This window comes from Ochotona princeps, chromosome 4 (assembly GCF_030435755.1).
Source record: "Ochotona princeps isolate mOchPri1 chromosome 4, mOchPri1.hap1, whole genome shotgun sequence".
NCBI classification, from domain to species: Eukaryota; Metazoa; Chordata; class Mammalia; order Lagomorpha; family Ochotonidae; genus Ochotona; species Ochotona princeps.
In genome coordinates this window covers 69,846,349-69,864,834 of record NC_080835.1, presented here as the reverse complement: position 1 = coordinate 69,864,834, position 18,486 = coordinate 69,846,349, and the positions used below count along the sequence as shown (strand labels likewise).

At 48.6% G+C, this 18,486-nt stretch overlaps 1 protein-coding gene across 1 annotated transcript; it reads left to right on the top strand.

Moving 5' to 3' along the window:
• Positions 1-871: 871 nt before the first annotated feature.
• Positions 872-17,284, top strand: GPR83 (G protein-coupled receptor 83). The gene is made up of 4 exons (XM_058663736.1): positions 872-2,029; positions 6,039-6,164; positions 12,920-13,053; positions 16,062-17,284. Exons 1-4 carry the CDS (start codon positions 1,646-1,648, stop codon positions 16,669-16,671), a joined length of 1,254 nt encoding a protein of 417 aa, XP_058519719.1. The 5' UTR covers positions 872-1,645; the 3' UTR covers positions 16,672-17,284.
• The last annotated feature ends 1,202 nt before the right edge of the window (positions 17,285-18,486 follow it).

Genomic DNA, 18,486 nt, shown 5'->3' with positions numbered 1-18,486 from the left:
CACCCTTGCAGTTATTGAGTGTTCCTTACGTGTACTCACCTCCCCGCCTGTGGATGGACCATGATCCCTTCCTCAAGTCCATCTCCTCTGCTTTGTCCTCCATGTCCTGCTCCGGCTGCCCCCTTGGGACTGAGCCGAAATGTCACCTACTCTGGGAAGACCTCTGTGTCTCCAGCCTAGAGAAACACATCCTCTATTGGACTGTCAACCTGCTTTTCCACTTATCAATGGACTTTCTAATTCCTTATTAATAAGAGTACCTGATCTGCCTGCCTGGAGTTCAGTGGAGTGAAGAAGTTACTGACTGATGTTCTGGGCAAAGGTCCAAAGTGGCAGGTGACAGGAATCTCTCCTTGTGGTCCAGTGTTGTAAGAAGATTTTTTTTATGAGAAGGACGTGTTTCCCCAGGCTCAGCTTTCCCCTGGGCCAAGCGGGAGAGTTTGGAAGATATGTGGGCTTGTCGGTTAGTCTGTGCGTCAGGGCATAGGTCAGCAGGGTCAGATGAGACAGCAGGAGAGCTGACTGAGTTTGAGGCACAGTTACAAGTCATAGACAGCTTACTGCAGCTCTTGTGCCAGGGCCCAATGTGATGGGGGTATTCCTACAGGGGGTCTCTGGAAACCCCACAAATATGAAAACGATTGTCCTTAACCAAGGCCTGGATTGTTAAGTAACCTGCCCATGATTTCACAGGTAGGACATGACGAAGTTACAAGTAGATCCTGGTTCTAAAAACCACAGGGTCAGTCTACAGTGCGTGCCAGGGGAGGGGTGTCAGGCACAGGCTTCACGGTGGGAGTGTGAGCAAGATCTGGAGAAGTAGGTAAAGAATGAAAACCAGGCTCGCCCATGATGCCCTTGACAGAGACAGCTTCCAAAACTATCCTACTGAGTGGACACACAGCAAGCTTGCTCATTGCCTTTGACTCTTTGAGCCTTCCGGAGAACGCTGGGCAGAGGTTCCAAGAAAAGCAACGTTCCCCCTTGTTGCATTCCAGGAGCTGTCAGACTCAGGAAACTCTCCCGGGCATGTCCGAAATCCAAGTGCTCTGGGAGCTTGCAGAAACTCTAGGTCTCCACTTCATTGTTTGCCTTGCTTCGGAACCACCAGGTTGTGGTGAGCTATGTCGGTACTAGGCTAAAGCTCAGCTACAAGCACAGGCAATTCATCCTCCTCCCAGAACAAGCAGACAGGGCACATTCTGGCTCTGCTGCGGGACTTCAGCTTGCCTGGTTGGCGGTTTGCACCTGCTCTCCTGCCTCCTTTGACTGTGCGTTAAGGGTGGAGCCCGCGCCGCACTGTGAGGCTGTCTTCCGCGCCAAGGGGAAGAGGGCTGGGCGCGGGGGCAGCTAGCGCGCTGCCCACCACGTTGCTGGGAGAGAAGCTTGTCAGAGCCCCAGCGTCACGGTCACTGCTGTGCAGTCCAATAGGCGGAGGCGCCCGTTGGCAGCCTGGTGGCTGCAGCCTGGAGAGACAGAAAAGTGCCGAAACCGCCCCACGCTCCAGCTGGGGCTGCTACGCGCAGTGCCGGGCTTCCTGGCCACCAGAGACAGCCCCACGCGCTCTGCCCTGCGCAGACGCCCCGGGACGCCGGCAGCAGGCAACACCGCCACTCACTGGAGGGCCAGCAGAGGAGCCTGCAGGATGCTCCCGTACTTCTTGCTGCTTTTCCTCCTCCCTTCTGTGTGCGCCACCGATCCCCCTGCGGGCCGGCCAGAGGAACAGAGCCTGGAGGCGGCCCTGGCCGTGGCCAACACCTCACATTTCTTTTGGAACAACTATTCGTTTTCCGACTGGCAGAACTTTGTGGGCCGGAGGCGCTATGGAGCAGAGTCCCAGAACCCCACCGTGAAAGCCCTGCTCATCGTGGCTTACTCCTTCATCATCGTTTTCTCGCTCTTTGGCAACGTGCTGGTGTGCCATGTCATCTTCAAGAACCAGCGGATGCACTCGGCCACCAGCCTCTTCATCGTCAACCTGGCCGTCGCTGACATCCTCATCACACTGCTGAACACCCCCTTCACTCTGGTGAGGGTCCCGGGGCCAGCTGGTCCCTGCGTGGCTCACGGTTAGCCCCTCCTCGGGCAGGATCCTCTGTGTTTCTCGTAGAGTGCCTGAATAACCCCTATTTCTCTTCCTTCTCATTTCCCCGACTCCTCTGCCTGTCTTCACATTTCATAGTCCCTTCTCTTTCGTTCTCATGGCTAGGTTCTCACCTCTCTCTTTCTCTTTCTCTATTTCTAAATCTTTGTCTTTCTCCTTCCCATCTCTCTGCCATAGTCCTCTTTATCTTGGTAAACTTAATCTGGGTCTATTTGATTGTTGTCTGTTGCCTCACCCCTTATCTCCTTTCCTTCTTACCAGTGTCGTGGCTTAGATTTGCATCTTTCTCTTTTCCATCCACTCTCTCATCCCCTCCCTCCCTCCCTCCATCAGCTTCTGCAGCTGGTGGCACTGGGTCAGTGATGTCCAATGTCAGCAGCCTGCTCTGGAGGGTTTCCTGTGTAAGCTCACAGAAGGTGGGCTCGCTCCATAGTTGAGCAGTAGCTCAAGCCACATCAGCAGCTATTAAGCCACCTCCCCTCCCTCTGGAAATGCCTGCTCCCGCCATAGGATGCTGCTTTATGTGACAACTGAAGGGTCAAGCAGCTGTGACTTATGAGTGGAACTGTAAGTGCATTTGCCTGTTTCCCTTCTGAGATTTGACAGTGAGCCTGTGTATGGCTGTCTGGGGCAAACCCAAGGCATTGCACATGGCTGGCTGCTCAGCACGGGTGGTGCCTTACTGTCCCTCAGGCCAGACAGTGTGAATCTGGTAGATGATCTGGGATTGTGAGGGCTAGAACCCAGTGATCATTATGACAGTTGCACTGCATATGTTGGCAGTGTGAGTCATATTATTTTCAGTTTGTGAGGTAACTTGTTACTTGAGTTATTACCCAAGCAGTACCTGTTCTCTCTCTCTCTCTCTCTCTCTCTCTCTCTCTCTCTCTCTCTCTCTCTCTCTCTCACACACACACACACACACACACCAGAAATGACAGACAAGTGGAAGAGAATGAGCCTGATATTCCATCTGTCTGTGTGAATGTCCTTCCACATTGAACACTACACACCATATAATTACTTACATTCTCCTGTCCTCACTTTTGCTAACAATAGTTGCATTTTACAGAAGAGGAAACTGAAACACAAAGAGGCCCAATCCCTTGTCCAAGGTCACCTTGGCAGAGCCAGAGTAAGAATTCCATGCCCTGGCTCACATTCGGAGGCCTGTCCCCTGAGCTCCCAGGGGTACAGAGGTGTCCCCTGCACACCTGGGAGCAGGGTACACTTTGGGCCGTGTTTGGCTTCCATCACTTTGGTTTGTGGGCTTGTCTTGCTTTCCTGCCAGTGTGCATCTAGTCTATGAATGGCCTCCTGGGATCCTCTGGACACTAACCCAGGCCAAAAGGGCCTTCAATGCCTCCTTGCTCCCATCCCCAGTTGCCTTGGAGCACAAGAAAGCAACTTCTCTACTGCCTCTTGCCTCCTTCCTTAGTTTTTGACATAAGAATCTGGAAGACTGGGGCTGAACTGGACCACCTTTCTGGGAACCAGAAGGCCTCAGGGCAGGGTCTTTATACTGTTACCCAGAATCAGGATGCAGGGTTTGGGTCCTCAGCCAACCCCTGAGGTTGGCCCTGAGCCTGAAGCCAAGCTGTAGCTGAGAACTGGCAGCCTTTCCCCCAGAGAATCTCCTGCAAGAGACAGAATGTCAAGTCCTAGGAATCCAGCACTGCTCTGGCATGAACCAAAACAGCCTGGCCTTGAACCTGACCCATGGAACTCCCCCAATGCCAACGTCTGTTAGAGTGTACAAGGTGCTGGCAAGCAGAAGAGGGAGAGGTTGTGGGGAGGGTCTTTGTCTGCTCCGCACAGGCTTCTAGCTGGACAAGACCTCCTGCCTTTGGCCGCTTGGTGGACAGGATCCTTCCTCCTCAGTCTCCCTTTCCATCCACTTAATACATTACAGTCAGCATGAGGATCAGCTCTGACCATGGAGAGAAAGAACGATGCCGTATAATTGCCTGGTAGAGAATGTAGTAGGTCCTGGAAGAGGGAATCTTTGATGATGACCTACAAAAGTCCCATAAGAAGATCAAAGGAGACTTCACAAGGAATGTGACATTGCAATGGCACCTAGATGAGTGGGAATTTCTCAAGATCAGTGCAAACACCCAGTGCAGACAGAAGGGCTGAGGCATCAACATTCACAGGGGGTGGAGGGAGCTGGACGTGGCTGTGTGTTACTGGGGGAACAGAGACAAGAAACAGGCAGAGGGAAGTGAAGCCAGGAAGGCTGCAGGTGTATTGCCAAGGGGCCTGGCCCAGTTCTAAGAGTAACCACAGTCCAAAATTTGCTTAATGAAACATAACAAGGGGATGAGCTAGGAGAACAGGGACGCTGGCAGGAGGCTGCAGTAGGGCAGTGGCCTCAGGATGAAGAAAAGGGATTGGATTTCAAAACCATCTAGAGGCAGATCTGCTGGAGATGAGCAGCTAGAGTGTAGCTGTCACGTTCCGGGATTGCCCTAAAGCCTACCCTGCTCCTCCTTGCCCACCTAAAGACAGCAGAGCCCGTGTCCTCCTGGCCTCATCTCATCATGTGACCAGATCTGTCCCAAAGCCTTATGCACACATTACAGCCACATTAACCCACACCTTGAGCTCCACAAAGTTCCCAGGGCTTACGGGGCAGACCCAGGGTCTTTGTTTTCATCTCCACATGTGCAACAGAGAGCTTGGGTCATCACTTAGCAAATCACTAGTCTGCATTTTACAGATGTGGAAAGCCAAGTTCAGGGGCACACATGCCTTGCTCAAGGTGACAGCTGTTGGATGGCAAGCATTACTAGAAATTACTGACCTACAGTTTTACTCTTGTGCTGATTTGCTTCATTTCTCGCTGTCTCCTCTCTCTCTCTTTGCCTCTGTCCCTGTCCCACCCCTTCCTAGTGGGCTCCCAGCCCTTTGTCTGGCCCTCTGAAGGACGCTAATGACTTTCTGCCTTGCACGGCCCTCTTCTGCCCAGACTGGAAGCTCGGTGCTTGTTCTCTCTTGGGCAGATACACCACTCAGAGGAGTTGCTCAAGTGCTGATTGAGTAGAAGATGTGAAAGGAGGATCAGGCCTACTCCTAGAGCCTCATATGCCCCCACCGCTGCCCCTACCTCTCCCTCCACCTCTCCAGGCTCCTGGGCCTCCTTCCCAGATAATGAATTGCAAGGCTGGCTTGGCCAAAAGATGTTAGTCCACCCACACACACGACACAGTCACCTTATAGACTTGGCTCTCCCACTGGACTGAATTTGAATGGGCCAGAATGAATGTTATTACTACATATAAAAATGAGTTACTATTTATGTCTAATAACAGTTTTCCAACAATATGCCAGGTATGGTGTCCTTCCTTTAACAGGCTTAAAAAAAAAAAAACATTCTTTACTCTAAACCTATAATGTAGCTGATTTGAAGCTTTTCTTTGGAAAACGAGGAGAAAGGCTCAGAAAGGTTACCAGAATTGCCTGAGGTTGCACAGCAAGAAGCGCTAGGGGGTGGAAGTTTGGAAGTCCTTACTAAGGTATAGTGGCTGCAGTTGGCCCAGAGGCACACTCTGGGCTTTTTGAATTAAATGAACAAGCATCAACTGTGCAGGGGCCATCACATGTGAGCTGTGATTCCCCACCACTGTCAACAAGAGGGCTCCCAAGGGTGGCTTGGCGGCAGGTGTCACAGGTAGCGTCCATGTGCTGGGGCCATCGTGTGTGTGTGTGTGTGTGTGTGTGTGTGTTTCCCCACCACTGTCAATAAGAGGACTCCCAGGGGTGGCTTGGCAGCAGGTGTCACAGGTAGCGTCCATGTGCTGGGGCCATCGTGTGTGTGTGTGTGTGTGTGTGTGTTTCCCCACCACTGTCAACAAGAGGACCCCCAGGGGTGGCTTGGCGGCAGGTGTCACAGGTAGCGTCCGTCCCCTGACCTCTGTGGGCTCCTCTCCAGGTCCGCTTTGTGAACAGCTCGTGGGTATTCGGAAAGGGCATGTGCCACGTCAGCCGCTTCGCCCAGTACTGCTCCCTGCACGTCTCCGCTCTAACACTCACGGCCATCGCCGTGGACCGCCACCAGGTGAGGGCGCCTTCCCCCAGCGCACAGGCCTCTCTCCCCTTAACTCCCGTTCCCTGGATCCATGGAGGATTTCCGGTTCAGAGTTTTACCCTGGTTTTCCAGGAATGTGTTTATTTTCTTATTGATTAATGTGGGCGCTCGGCTTAGGGATACTAAACCCTTTGTGTTGTTGCCAAAAGAGATTTCAAATTTGGTGTTTCACTGAAGATTCACAGCTGGCATTCTGTATCTCAGAAATAAATGAACTTGTTTGGGGAGATGGGTGGGAAAGGAAGGAAAACCTGGAAAGCCATACATGAAAGGGAAACCGAACATGATTGCAGCTTGGGGAAGGACCCCCACACGGGAGAGTCACGGGGCCAGACTGTTGAAGGAGGTGATCCCTTAGAGTGTCCAGGTGGCAGACCCTCCACCTGGTTGCTCGCAGGGTCAGGAAGTCGCTGCACACTGATCAGCCTCATCAGAAGTCGAGGGTGAGTATGTCAGAGAGAACCCAAGGGGACCTGCAGGTTGTGTTACTATGAGGCCTGGCCTGTGTTGTACATGGAGACCAGTGCTGACTCAGCTTCCCGGGGTCAGAGAAGCTCAGATGTAGCCTTTCCAAGCTTGTGGAGTTGTGAATGATGCAGCCAGAAGTAGAACTGAGGACTGTCTGGCCCCGAACCCTTCCTGTGGCCACCAGCCCACCCTGCCCTAAGAAGACTCAAGGAACCCCACTAAGCTAGTGTCATGTTGCCCACCGGGCCACACATACAGGATTGGTTCTGAGACAGTGCCACGTGACCAAGAGTTAGGAGGCTTCAGAGATGCAGGTTCAAGTTGCCTTCCAGGAGGAGCAGGAATTTGCTAACAGGAGTGTCTGATGGTGTGCACACCTGCTTAGGGGCTCATGGGTTTCATGGCACCTGCCATTGTTAGGCAACACGTGGATGGGGATATTTCCGAGGAGCTTCATGCACCTGATGAGAAGCTGGACCGGCCAGGCCAGGGGATGGCTTAACCTCTGAAATGCTGCAAGTGTGTAGAGTGTAACTCAGCGCATATATTGCAGATGCTTTAGTATAAAGTGAGAAGAGCTTACAGGTGAATATGTCCCGCCTTTTCATAACATATTCTTTTGAAGATTTATTTGAAAGTCAGAATTACAGAGAGAGGGAGAGACAAAGATCTTCTGTGTGCTGGTTCACTCCCCAGATGACCTCAATAGCCAGAGCTGGGACAGTCTGTAAGCTGAGAGCCAGGAGCTTCTTTGGGATCTCCCATGTGGGAACAGGGGCCTAAGGACTTGAGCCATCTTCTGCGCTTTCCCACACTATAAGCATGCAGCTGGATCAAAAGTGGAGCAGCCAGGGCATGAACCAGTGCCCATATGAGATGCCAGCACCACAGACAGAGGATTAGCGTGCTATACTACTGCACCATCCACCTCTTTTCTTAACTGTCTCCCTTTGGTAACAAGGAGGACTTTGTGCTACTTTTATTACCATGTGACCTATGCTTACCCCCCTCACATCTGCCAACTTAGCATAGCTAACAGAGTTGATCCAAGAGGCGAAAGGGACAGTTGTCTGAGAAACAAGGATGCAGTGAAGTCTTACACATGTTGACCACGTGACTGTGACATATGCCCCAAACAGAGCCCTGTCACAAAGCCAGTGGACTCCCTGTTTGCAGCCTGTGTCCCAGGCTGCCACCCATTTCAGCAACTTGAGAAGGAATGTGAGGGGCAGAGATGGCCAGCTCCAGGAAGGAAAAGTGCTGAACAACTTCTGAGGCCTCATCACTTCCTCCCATAAAACTGAATGGGGGTGTGGAGGTAACCCAGGGCACAGCCTTGCAGGATGTCCAATGTGTCTTTTGATAGAATCTAAGGTAGAGAGGGGACTTGTTCGACCCTTCTCGCCTTGACCCTGGCCTCAGCCATTCCCTGAAGAGATAATGATTCTTAGGTCAGTAAAGATGCCATTCAGGATGCAGGATCCTGTATTCGCGTCTCAGTGTCTCTGCTTCCTGCCCAGCTTCCTGCCAGTGCACACCCAAGGAGGCGGCCAGGGGTAGTTGAGCAGCTCGGGCTCCTGCCACCCACCCGGGAGCCCTTGCTTGAGTTCCAGCCTCCTTCCTGACTTCAGTCCCAGCTCTGGCAAGCAGAGTGGAATCAGTGGAAGGCAGAGCTCTCTCACTCTCCCTGCCTTTCACTGAAAGTTAAAAAAAAAAAAAATCTCAAGAATGCCTGTAAATTCTGAAGTCTTTATTTAGCCCTTTTGGAAGAATTGATTGACATACATGTTAATTCCAAGAAGTATTTCCATCTGAAGCCTTTACTTAGCTCTGGCTTTGTGAGGAGAGGTGGGCCCCAGTGCATTTTAGTGACATTCTCACACGGGGAACCCAGGCAGGATCAATGCAGCTCTTCCCTAAGTGACCAAACTATTCTTTCCTTGTCCCTCAGCCCTACAGCCTCTCAGGGCCCTTCTTTCCTCACGGAAGGGTTCTAGAAGCCTGAGAAGTTGGGAGCAAGGCCCTGGAGCCGGAGGCTGCTTGTGGCTTGCTCCTGTGCAAGCTTTGCTGCAGGTGCCTTGGAGGCTGATCTCCCTGATTCCTCCCCGCCTCTTCGTGCATTATGGTGCTCCCTGGTGATGACTAGTCAGAGCTTTGATTCCAGATGACACCCTCTTCCCACACTCTGTGGATGCTGGAACTCCAAGTTTACACCTACGGCTATTTTGTGCAGCCCAGGCTTGAAGTTAAGGGGTGCCTGGTTTTATGAGTAACACCTGCTTTTATTTTTTTCCAATTTATTTGCTTAGATTTATTTTATTTTTATTTCATAGCCTTCTTTATTATTATTATTATCATTTTATGATACAGTTCCATAGGCTCTGGGATTTCCCACACCCTCCAATTCCCTCCCCCCCAAAGTTCCCCTATATTATTACTGTACTATAGTTCTTTATAAATTGTCATATGTCCATCATTAAGGGCATGGACAATGGCAGAGTCCAGCTTCCTATTGTCAAGTTTCACTGAGAGTCCATTTTTGGTCTGGAAGTAGATGCGTACCGCATTGTATCCTCACATCTGGATATGACAAACTTCCATTACACAGTTACTGTACATCTCCTTAAATGAAAAACCACAATACAAAACCAGCAACAGGAAGAAAAATAGAAATTTACAACGCCATAAGTTAAGTAACATGCTACTAGATATGACAGTCTTCATTACAATTACTATACATCCCCTTAAATGAAAAGCCACAAAACAAAAACAGGAAGAAATTAACAATGCCATGAAGTTAAATAACATGCTAAATAATGTGTCACTGAAGAAAATCAAGAACCTTCTTGAAGAAAAGGATGCTACTGTATGATCTATTTCAAAAGATTTAACTTAAAAAATATAGCAAAATCCATGATACAGCTTCCGCTAATCTTTGTTGGTGAGACATCTCTTGTAGGCAATAGATGGGTTTTGGTTTAAAAAAAAAAAAATCCAGGTCACAACATGGGTCGCTCCAATTAGGCTGCAGCTCCCACTGGTTTATGTGAGGGCCGAATGTGTGATGGACAGAATCAGGCTGGACTGCAACACCCATCAAGTGGAAGATGGGGCTGGAAACAGAACCAACCCAGCAATTGCAACCACCAGCTGATTGGGGCAATGGACTGTGCCAGGCCCCGTATTTGCAAGTACACACAAGAACCTGGTCTGGGTTCACCTTAATTGACCTGCGGGACTCAGATCCCTAACCATGAAAAGACAGAGGACAACTAATCTTTGTGTCCCACCCAGTGAGTTATAACTGCATCCCCGCTGACCATTTCCTGTTTGTTTCTAAGCTTTCCTTGTTGTTCTCTGTCTATCTATTCTAGTTTGGTTTGTTTGTTTGTTTGTTTGTTTTGAGGGGTTTCTGGAGCGCTCCTGATGGTTATTACGAGAGGGGGTGGGTGGGACACAAAGATTAGTTACTCCTCACTGGGGTATGGAAGATTTCTCTGTACACCCCTCCTAAACATGCTCACCTAAACTGTTGACATATATCCTGTTAGAATTATAGAGTTAGACCACCTGAAAAACAGCAAGGTTCAGCGAAATCATGCTTCAATGCTATAAACTGCTAAAGACTAAAATTAAAATAGGCATGAAGACTAAAATTAAAATAGGCATGAGAGAGCTGAATAGCAATCTAAGTCATTTTAAGGTGTATAGATCATGGTTGAATGTAAACCAAAATTGAAATGTCTATGAAGAAGTCACAGGTTGTGGTAGAAAACCTGCATTTTCCTATTAACATATTGGTTAATCAATACCATGTCAATTAATGCCATAATGTTGTAAATGGTTGGAAATATTATGTTGGGGCTCTTAATTGATTGAGATGATACTCTGCGGCTCTGCCTTCAGAGCAGAGATGGTCTCCCCAAGAAACCATTGAACTTACCAGGACAATAAGATGCTGGACTTTATGCTTGATAAATATCTCCAATGAAAGAATCTCAACTGAATTTGAACTATGGAAATGCAACAAGGTGGAGCAATCCACCGTGGGGAGAGGGCTTGGGGAGGGGCAGGGGGAATCCCAGTGCATAAAAAAATGTATCACATAATGCAATGTAATTAATTTTTAAGAAAAGAAAATGCAATAAAAATATATGTTTAAAAAAAAAAGACAGAGGACAAAACAAATCAATAAACTATCCCAGCCATATGTTGTAAATGTAGACTCCAAGATAGACTATGTCAACCAGTGGATTCTGCAGCAATTCAGAAATGTTGAACTAACAAAAGCACTTGAGCAAGACCCTTGGAGCATGCCCCATATAGGGGACCTGGAATCGGTAGGAGACTGGATGGGGCTTCTCCCTTTACCTCCCTCTTTACCCCAGATAGAGAAAAAAATGTGGAAATGATAGTCTTACCCACTTTCCTGTAGCCCTTGAGCCCTTGGGCCCTAATTAACTGTGTAACGATTGTCAAAAATAAAATTTTAAAAATGGAAAAAAAAATCCAGTTCACTAAATTATAACATTTGATTGGTGAGTTTAGCCCATTTACATTCAGGGTTAATATGAATGGGTAGTAATTTGGTCCTGTCATTTTAGGAATGGGTTGTTCATTGATTTAGTCTTCTGTTCATTTTACTGGGATGTTCTTCACATTTGCCTTTGGTTTTAGTTGGTGCCATTCCTTTTCTCTGTCAAAAGAACATCTTGAAGTATCGTTTGTAGGGCAGGTTTGGACGAGGCATATTCTTTTAGCTTTTCTTTACTGTGGAAGAATTGTATTTCATTTTCAAAGACAAAGGAAAGTTTTGCTGGGTACGTTATCCTGGGCCAACAATTTTTTGCTTTTAGATTCTGGAATATGTCACTCCATTCTCTTCTGGCTTGTAGAGTTTCCTGTGAGAAGTCTCCTGTGAGTTTAATTTGCATTCCTTTATATGTCAGTTGATTTTTTTCCCGTGCACATTTAAGGATCTTTTCCTTATGTTCAATTGAAGAGAGCTTGATGATCATGTGTCTTGGTGAAGATCGCTTTTGATCAAGCCTGTTGGGAGTTCTGTGCCCCTCCTGGATCTTGTTTCCCAATTCTTTCTCTAGATTAGGGAAATTTTTCCTTATTATTTCATTGTATACACCCTTAATCCCAGCTTCTCTTTCTGTACCTTCTGGGACTCCCATAACTCTTATATTTGGCCTCTTAATAGTGTCTTTCAATTCTTGAATACTTTTATTGGTCTGATCCAGCTCTGCTTCCAGCTTCTTGGTTGCTTCCCTCTGATGACAGGAAATATCTTCTAATTTTGAGATTCTTTCTTCTGCCTCCTTCATTCTATTTTGGAGGCTCCCAACTGTACTTTTAGTTTGTTCCACTGTATTCTTCATTTCTGATATATCAGCTTTCATTTGCTTCACTGCTGTTATTTGCTGTGTAACATATTCCTTGAATTCCTTGAATGCCTGTTTCTTGTGGTTCTCATTATTGATAAGAAGCTTTATAACAAGTATTTTAAATTCTTTATCTCCCATTTTCTCGATGTCTTCCTCAGTAAACTCTGAGGTTGGCAAAGGGTTTTGCTGCTTTGCAGGGGACTCTTCAGTAACATTCATTGTGCCACTGTTTCTTTTACCCTTGGTCATTGTGCTTCTGGTTATTAGATTCTTCTTTTGGGGGTAGGTTTCTAAGCTGTGTTACCCACAGATCTAAAGTTCAGTTTTACTTTTTGCAGTTGGTACCTGGTACTTTGTTTGCAGTCACTTATGCCACTCCTTTGGTACTTGCCAGAACCTGTTGGCCGTTAGGTCTGAGGAACACAGGGATCTGTTTTGACCTTGCTGCTGGTGGAGTTCCGGCTTCCGGTGGAGTTTGGATCGTGACTCGCTGAATGCCGCTGAGGTATCAGTCACTGCAACACCACACGGTTGTGTCTGCTGCTTTCCTATCAGTTAGTGAATGTGTTCTAAGATACAGGATCATAAGGATGTGGTTATGGTCATCCTAGGATGTTGCTCAAAGTTAGCCAGGAGCTTTCGTGAGCCGAAAACACCAGTCGCAACGAAGTATCTTAAGAGTTTTTTTCCAACCGCGCAGGAACTGGATGGAGGTGGTGGGAGACCAGCGGGTAAAAAAGGGAAGGATGAGGTAGTGGGGAGGCCGGAAAGAGGGCAGTAACACCTGCTTTTATATGACAAGTGAGTGGTGTGCCATCCAGAGTTCTTCATGTCAAAACTTCTTCCTGTGTGCTTGCCTTCCAGGTTATTATGCATCCATTAAAACCCCGGATCTCAATCACAAAGGGTGTCATCTACATCGCTGTCATCTGGACCATGGCGACATTCTTTTCACTCCCACACGCTATCTGCCAGAAATTATTTACCTTCAAATACAGGTGAGTGAATTAGTAGAAAGCAGCTAGGGGCTCCACAAACAGCACTCAGTGGGCTCTGATGCACACTTTAAAGTAACAAGCAGCCCCTTCCTTAGCCGATCCTGCCCCTTCCCCAGCCTCTGCCTTTAGGATCATGTCTATTCAGTTTTTTCTGCTATGTTTTCTTACTCTGCAGTTGATGTGCAAGGGCGAGAGAATAATTCTCAGCTCCGGCCACCAGGGGGCGAGTTCCCCCACAAACTGGTAGAATTATCAAAGCCCTGTTCAAAAGGAGCAGGGTCTCAATTCCTCACAGAACTTGGATACCGATGTGTGCCCCTGTGTATGTCAGAGGCAGCCCTCACTACCGCCCCCACCTCCCGTTCAGGTTTCCTCGTGGTCTATAGAACAAGAATTTCCTTTTCAAACACTAAGGTTTCACGAGTTTGGACAAGTTCCTGAAGGGGAATCTCCCTGCTAGGTGATCGGTGTGGGCGGAGCCGGCCGGTTTTGATTTTGCTGCCCCGCCATCCCAGATCACTGTCGTCACATGACAAACTAACTGCCTAATGAATAGATGCTGAATAATCTTAGAGCAATTTTTGTCGTTGTATAGTTTCAGGTGAAGCTCCTTAGAAACAGGTTCTGACGTGAAGTCAAGTACAGCTGCAAAACATTTATCAAGGCAGAACTACCCGGGGCAGTGGGGAAGGGAGTGTTTCAGCAGGAACTGCACCTGGCTGGGAGTGACTGGAAATGCAGTTTGCCCCACCTTGAAGCGAGGAAGCTAGACTTTGCTCTTCCCCCAAGTGTCAGTCATTGCTTCCAGGCCTTCCTGGGGGCCAAGGGAGGGAAAGAGCTCTTCTGGCTCTTGATGCATATGTGCACGGGGTCTGCAATGAGCCCAGGGGGTCACAGGGGTCAGCTGTTTTTGGTGCACGGGAGGAGCTGGGCTCTGGGGAAAGGGGACTGGAGGGAATCCGGGCAGAGTACTGCCAGTGTCTGAGACCGAGCCATGTGCTGGCCGCCTGAAACATCCATGTGTGTGCGCTGCAGACAGGAGCAGGCCAGGAAGACCAAGCTGAGGCCGGCTGTTGGGACAGTGGGTACCATGCTGTCTCTGGCAGCAGAAGCTTGGGCTCAGATCCCGGGCCTACTTCCTTTTTTTTTGTTGTTGTTGTTCCTCATAATAGATTCATTTCACTTTTGATGATGTTTATGCAGTTGGGAAGGATGCATGTCCATGTGAGGCACCGATTAGGATGAAAAGGAATGGGGAAAGTGGATGAGACAACTGTTTCCAACCTTCCTTTCTATTCTTCCTGTTTCTGGGGAAAGGGGAGAGACGGAGGAAGAGGGCCACTCCCAGCGGCCTAACCACACCAGTACCAGGGTGTGGGACGGCCACTTGGTGTCCTCCTAGGGTCGGGGCCCACTTCCAATGCCAGCTTCCTGCTGGTAAGCACCCTGGTACATACTACATGAATAACTTGAGTGCTTGGGTCCCTGCACCCATGTTGGTCACCTAAATTGAGTCCCTGGTTTGGGAAGTGAACCAGCAGAGGGAAGATCCCCATCTCTCTTCCTCTCAAATAACATAAGTTTTTTTTAAAAAAAGAAGAACAAGTTCAGAAGGCTGGTTTCTGTTCATCTGTTAAGGTCCTGTCTTCATGTTCTAGAATATTGGAAGGTACCAGACACCCAGCATCACCAGCATTTAGACACAAGGTGTTTTTTTTGTTTGTTTGTTTGGTTTTTTTTTTTTTTTTTTTTGGCTAGCAAGAGCAAATAGTTTTTTTTTTAAAAGATTTATTTATTTTTATTACAAAGTCAGATATACGGAGAGGAGAAGAGACAGAGAGGAAGATCTTTCGTCCAATGATTCACTCCCCAAGTGAGCCGCAACGGCTGGTGCTGCGCCGATCCGAAGCCAGGAACTTGGAACCTCTTCCGGGTCTCCCATGCAAAGGTCCCAAAGCATTGGGCCGTCCTCGACTGCTTTCCCAGGCCATAAGTAGGGAGCTGGATGGGAAGTGGAGCTGCCGGGATTAGAACTGGCGCCCATATGGGATCCCGGCACATTCAAGGCAAGGACTTTAGCTGCTAGACCACGCCACTGGGCCCCCAATAGTTTTTATTTATTTATTTTTTCAGTGAAAGCTCCAGCACATGTAAGGGGGTTTTCATAAAGTTTGTGGAAAATGCACTATGAAATAGCTGTGGATATATTTCATTTTTTGGTACATGTTGATTTCATTTTTCATGAGTTTTTGAAATATAGCAAGGGCAGAAAGCTGTGTGGCTATCCTAAGGAGAGAACTGGAATGAATTCCATCTGTGTGTGTGTGTGTGTGTTTTAATTTTTAATTAGTGTTAAACGCATTCAATGTGATTTGTAGATACAATTCTAACAACAGGATGATACTCCCTTCTCCCCTCCCTCCCTCCCATCCTCTTCTCTTTTCTCTTTTGTGATTTTTTTGTTTGGTTTCTGAGATAAGGTACTTTGAATTTGCATAGCAGGAAAAGGCTTAATACTTTGTCATGTATTCCATTTTAAATAAGTGCATGTTCTGTAAGTGGCAGGAGGCCTACTGGCTTGCCTTTAGTGCTCTCATTGTCCCTATCTTGCATTCTCTTTATTCCGGGCTTCCCTGTTGGCCTGGGGAAATAGCACTCTGGGAATTCATTCCAGGGCTTTCTCATGGCTGAGGTGGTTTTCAGAATAGGAACTCTAGGGTTGCACTTATTCATGGGGCAAAGATCTTTTGTTTTTTCTACACAGTCTAGGAACAGTGTGAATGGACACAGAGACATGAGCATGTACTCCTCAGGACGTGTTGCTTTATAGAAGCCACAGCCTAGGAGCGAGTGGAGACGCAGCAGATAATTAGGCCACAGTGTCCCAGTGTTGTTGGTGACTGAGTGTGGTGCAGGGAGAGGCCGGTGCTCCTGGGGATGGCACCTCTTGGTACTACCCCCTCCCCCTCTTATCGTCCTGTCTTGCTGTCCCCTACCTCTGCCCCCAGCGAGGATGTTGTGCGTTCCCTGTGCCTGCCAGACTTCCCTGAGCCAGCTGACCTCTTCTGGAAGTACCTGGACCTGGCCACCTTCATCCTGCTTTACATCCTTCCCCTCCTCATCATCTCTGTGGCCTACGCTCGTGTGGCCAAGAAGCTGTGGCTGTGCAACACGATTGGCGATGTGACCACGGAGCAGTACCTCGCGCTGCGGCGCAAGAAGAAGACTACGATCAAGATGCTGGTGCTGGTGGTGGTCCTTTTTGCCCTCTGCTGGTTCCCCCTCAACTGCTACGTCCTCCTCCTGTCCAGCAAGATCATCCGCACCAACAACGCCCTCTACTTCGCCTTCCACTGGTTTGCCATGAGCAGCACCTGCTACAACCCTTTCATTTACTGCTGGCTGAATGAGAATTTCAGAGTGGAGCTAAAGGCCTTACTGAGCATGTGCCAAAGATTACCCAAACCTCAGGAGGACAGGCCACCCTCCCCGCTGCCTGCCTTCCGGGTGGCCTGGACAGAGAAGAGCCATGGCCGGAGGGCTCCACTGGCCCAATCCCAGCTGCAGTCTGGGAAAACAGACCTGTCATCGGTGGAACCCATTGTTGCCATGAGTTAGAGGGTGTTGCAAAGAGGGCCAGGGAGGATCTGTCTCTGACTGAGGCTCTGCAGAGCTTGCTTTCTCACACCATCTTCACAGTGCTGCAGTCAAGTTCCCACAGAACTGTAGAACTCTTATGTGCCTCAGAAATCACCCGGAACAGTAGAAGCTGTCAGCTGGATGTGTGTTTATCAATTCCTTTCTGAAAGGCGTAGCACCCTGAAGCCCCAAGCCAGAGCACTGGGGGAAGCTGAGTGGGTTAGCCACCTGCTCACGTCAGCCAGCTGCTGTGCAAGCCGGCATGCCCCAGCGCATATCCCTGAGTCCTGCTTCAGACGTGGCTGCCCCGGATGCACAGGGCTCTCCTGGGTGCAGGTGCACCTGGCAGGGAGACACCAGCAGGGAGGCTTTGATGTCTTACTCTGTGAACTCATTGGACCAGGATGAATCACTTCGGTAGAGGCCTGACCCTATGGGGACAAGAAAAGACAAGTTGGGGCTCCTTAGAGGAAAAAGAAATGATGATTACCACTTTGAAAAATTCAGAAAAGCACCCCATTATTGACCTGTTTGTCACAACTTCTGTTACAGATTTATTTGTAACTGTGTGTGTGTGTGTGTGTGTGTGCACGTGCGTGTGTTCGTGTGTTTGTAAAGTTCATTTTTCCATTTAGATTCTGTGGATCAGCTAAAAACAGATGCAGAGCAGAGTCTGAACCCACTTCCAAGGGTTGAAGAACAGGTAAGAGAGGAACCTAAACAGAAGACTCGGGGCTTTGGCAGAACTGGCCCCATCTTGGCACCCGCTGTGGGCAGGGTCTGGCTTGGCTTTCTCTCCAGCCTGTGGCCATTGGGATGAGCCAGGGAAGAAGACTCAATGGGAAGACATAATTCGTTGTCTCCTACAAATGTGCAGATGGTAGAATGTTGTTCTTTCACAGCAGGCGACGGAGCAGGCTCCCAAACATGCTGGACATACTTGTGCAGACACCTCATCTGCCCATGCTGTGTAGATAGGCCATTTTACTGCATCATCTCCATAATAGTTTTCTCTCACTGGTTCCTGAAGGAAGACTTGCTGTAAATGTCACCAAGGCAGTTCACCTGTCACTGAGAGAAACCTATGGGACCCTTGAGGCACCTTCTTCCTTTGGGGGGTTTACTTGCCCTTTTCCCAGCTCTAGTCTGGTGAGATAGATCTGTCAGCTAGGGAACCCATTGTGGCAGTGAGTTACAGGGCATTGGGAAGGGGCTGGGGGAAGATCTGTCTCCAGATCCTATGCCACAGAGCAAATGTCTTCATTGCCTTCTGTCTGGTCCTCAGGAGAGAGATGTGTCAGGTGGAATCAAGCTTGATTCACCAACCCCGAGTAATGACTGCTGTCATGCTGATTTTGAATTGCCTTCCAGCCCTAGGTCAGTCCTGACAGTAAGGTCTGGCTATGCAGGTGAAGGAAACAGATGTGGGAGTGAAGTCATTTGTCACTTGGCTTTCGTGCTGTTCATTGAGACTGGACATGGTTACATCACCTGCCTCTGTATAAAGAACCATGAGTATCTGTATGTGAAAGTGTTTGAAATTTCTTAGGTTGCCATATTTTAGAACGTTTGCTGACCAAGTTTAAAAAATGACTTTCGGGAGGCTGAGTGGTCACTGCCTTTGTGATGTCTGGAACTAACTAGCAGTTCTACATCCCACAGCCATGGACATTGGTGGACAGGATGGGACCAGGCAGCAGGATGCAGAGCCCCTTGTTTGGGACTCCCCAAGAAAGTGTCATTCTCTCTGCTCTGAGGCCATCCTGAGACACTGCCGAGGCACAGCCGAGGCAC

What these genes read in the sequence shown, in the direction of transcription:
- GPR83 (XM_058663736.1), top strand. Translation starts at nt 1,646, where the DNA reads ATGCTCCCGTACTTCTTGCTGCTTTTCCTCCTCCCTTCTGTGTGCGCC. An exon ending in TGAACACCCCCTTCACTCTG is followed by an intron (nt 2,030 to 6,038) that starts GTGAGGGTCCCG and finishes GCTCCTCTCCAG; the next exon opens with GTCCGCTTTGTGAACAGCTC. An exon ending in TTATTTACCTTCAAATACAG is followed by an intron (nt 13,054 to 16,061) that starts GTGAGTGAATTA and finishes CTCTGCCCCCAG; the next exon opens with CGAGGATGTTGTGCGTTCCC.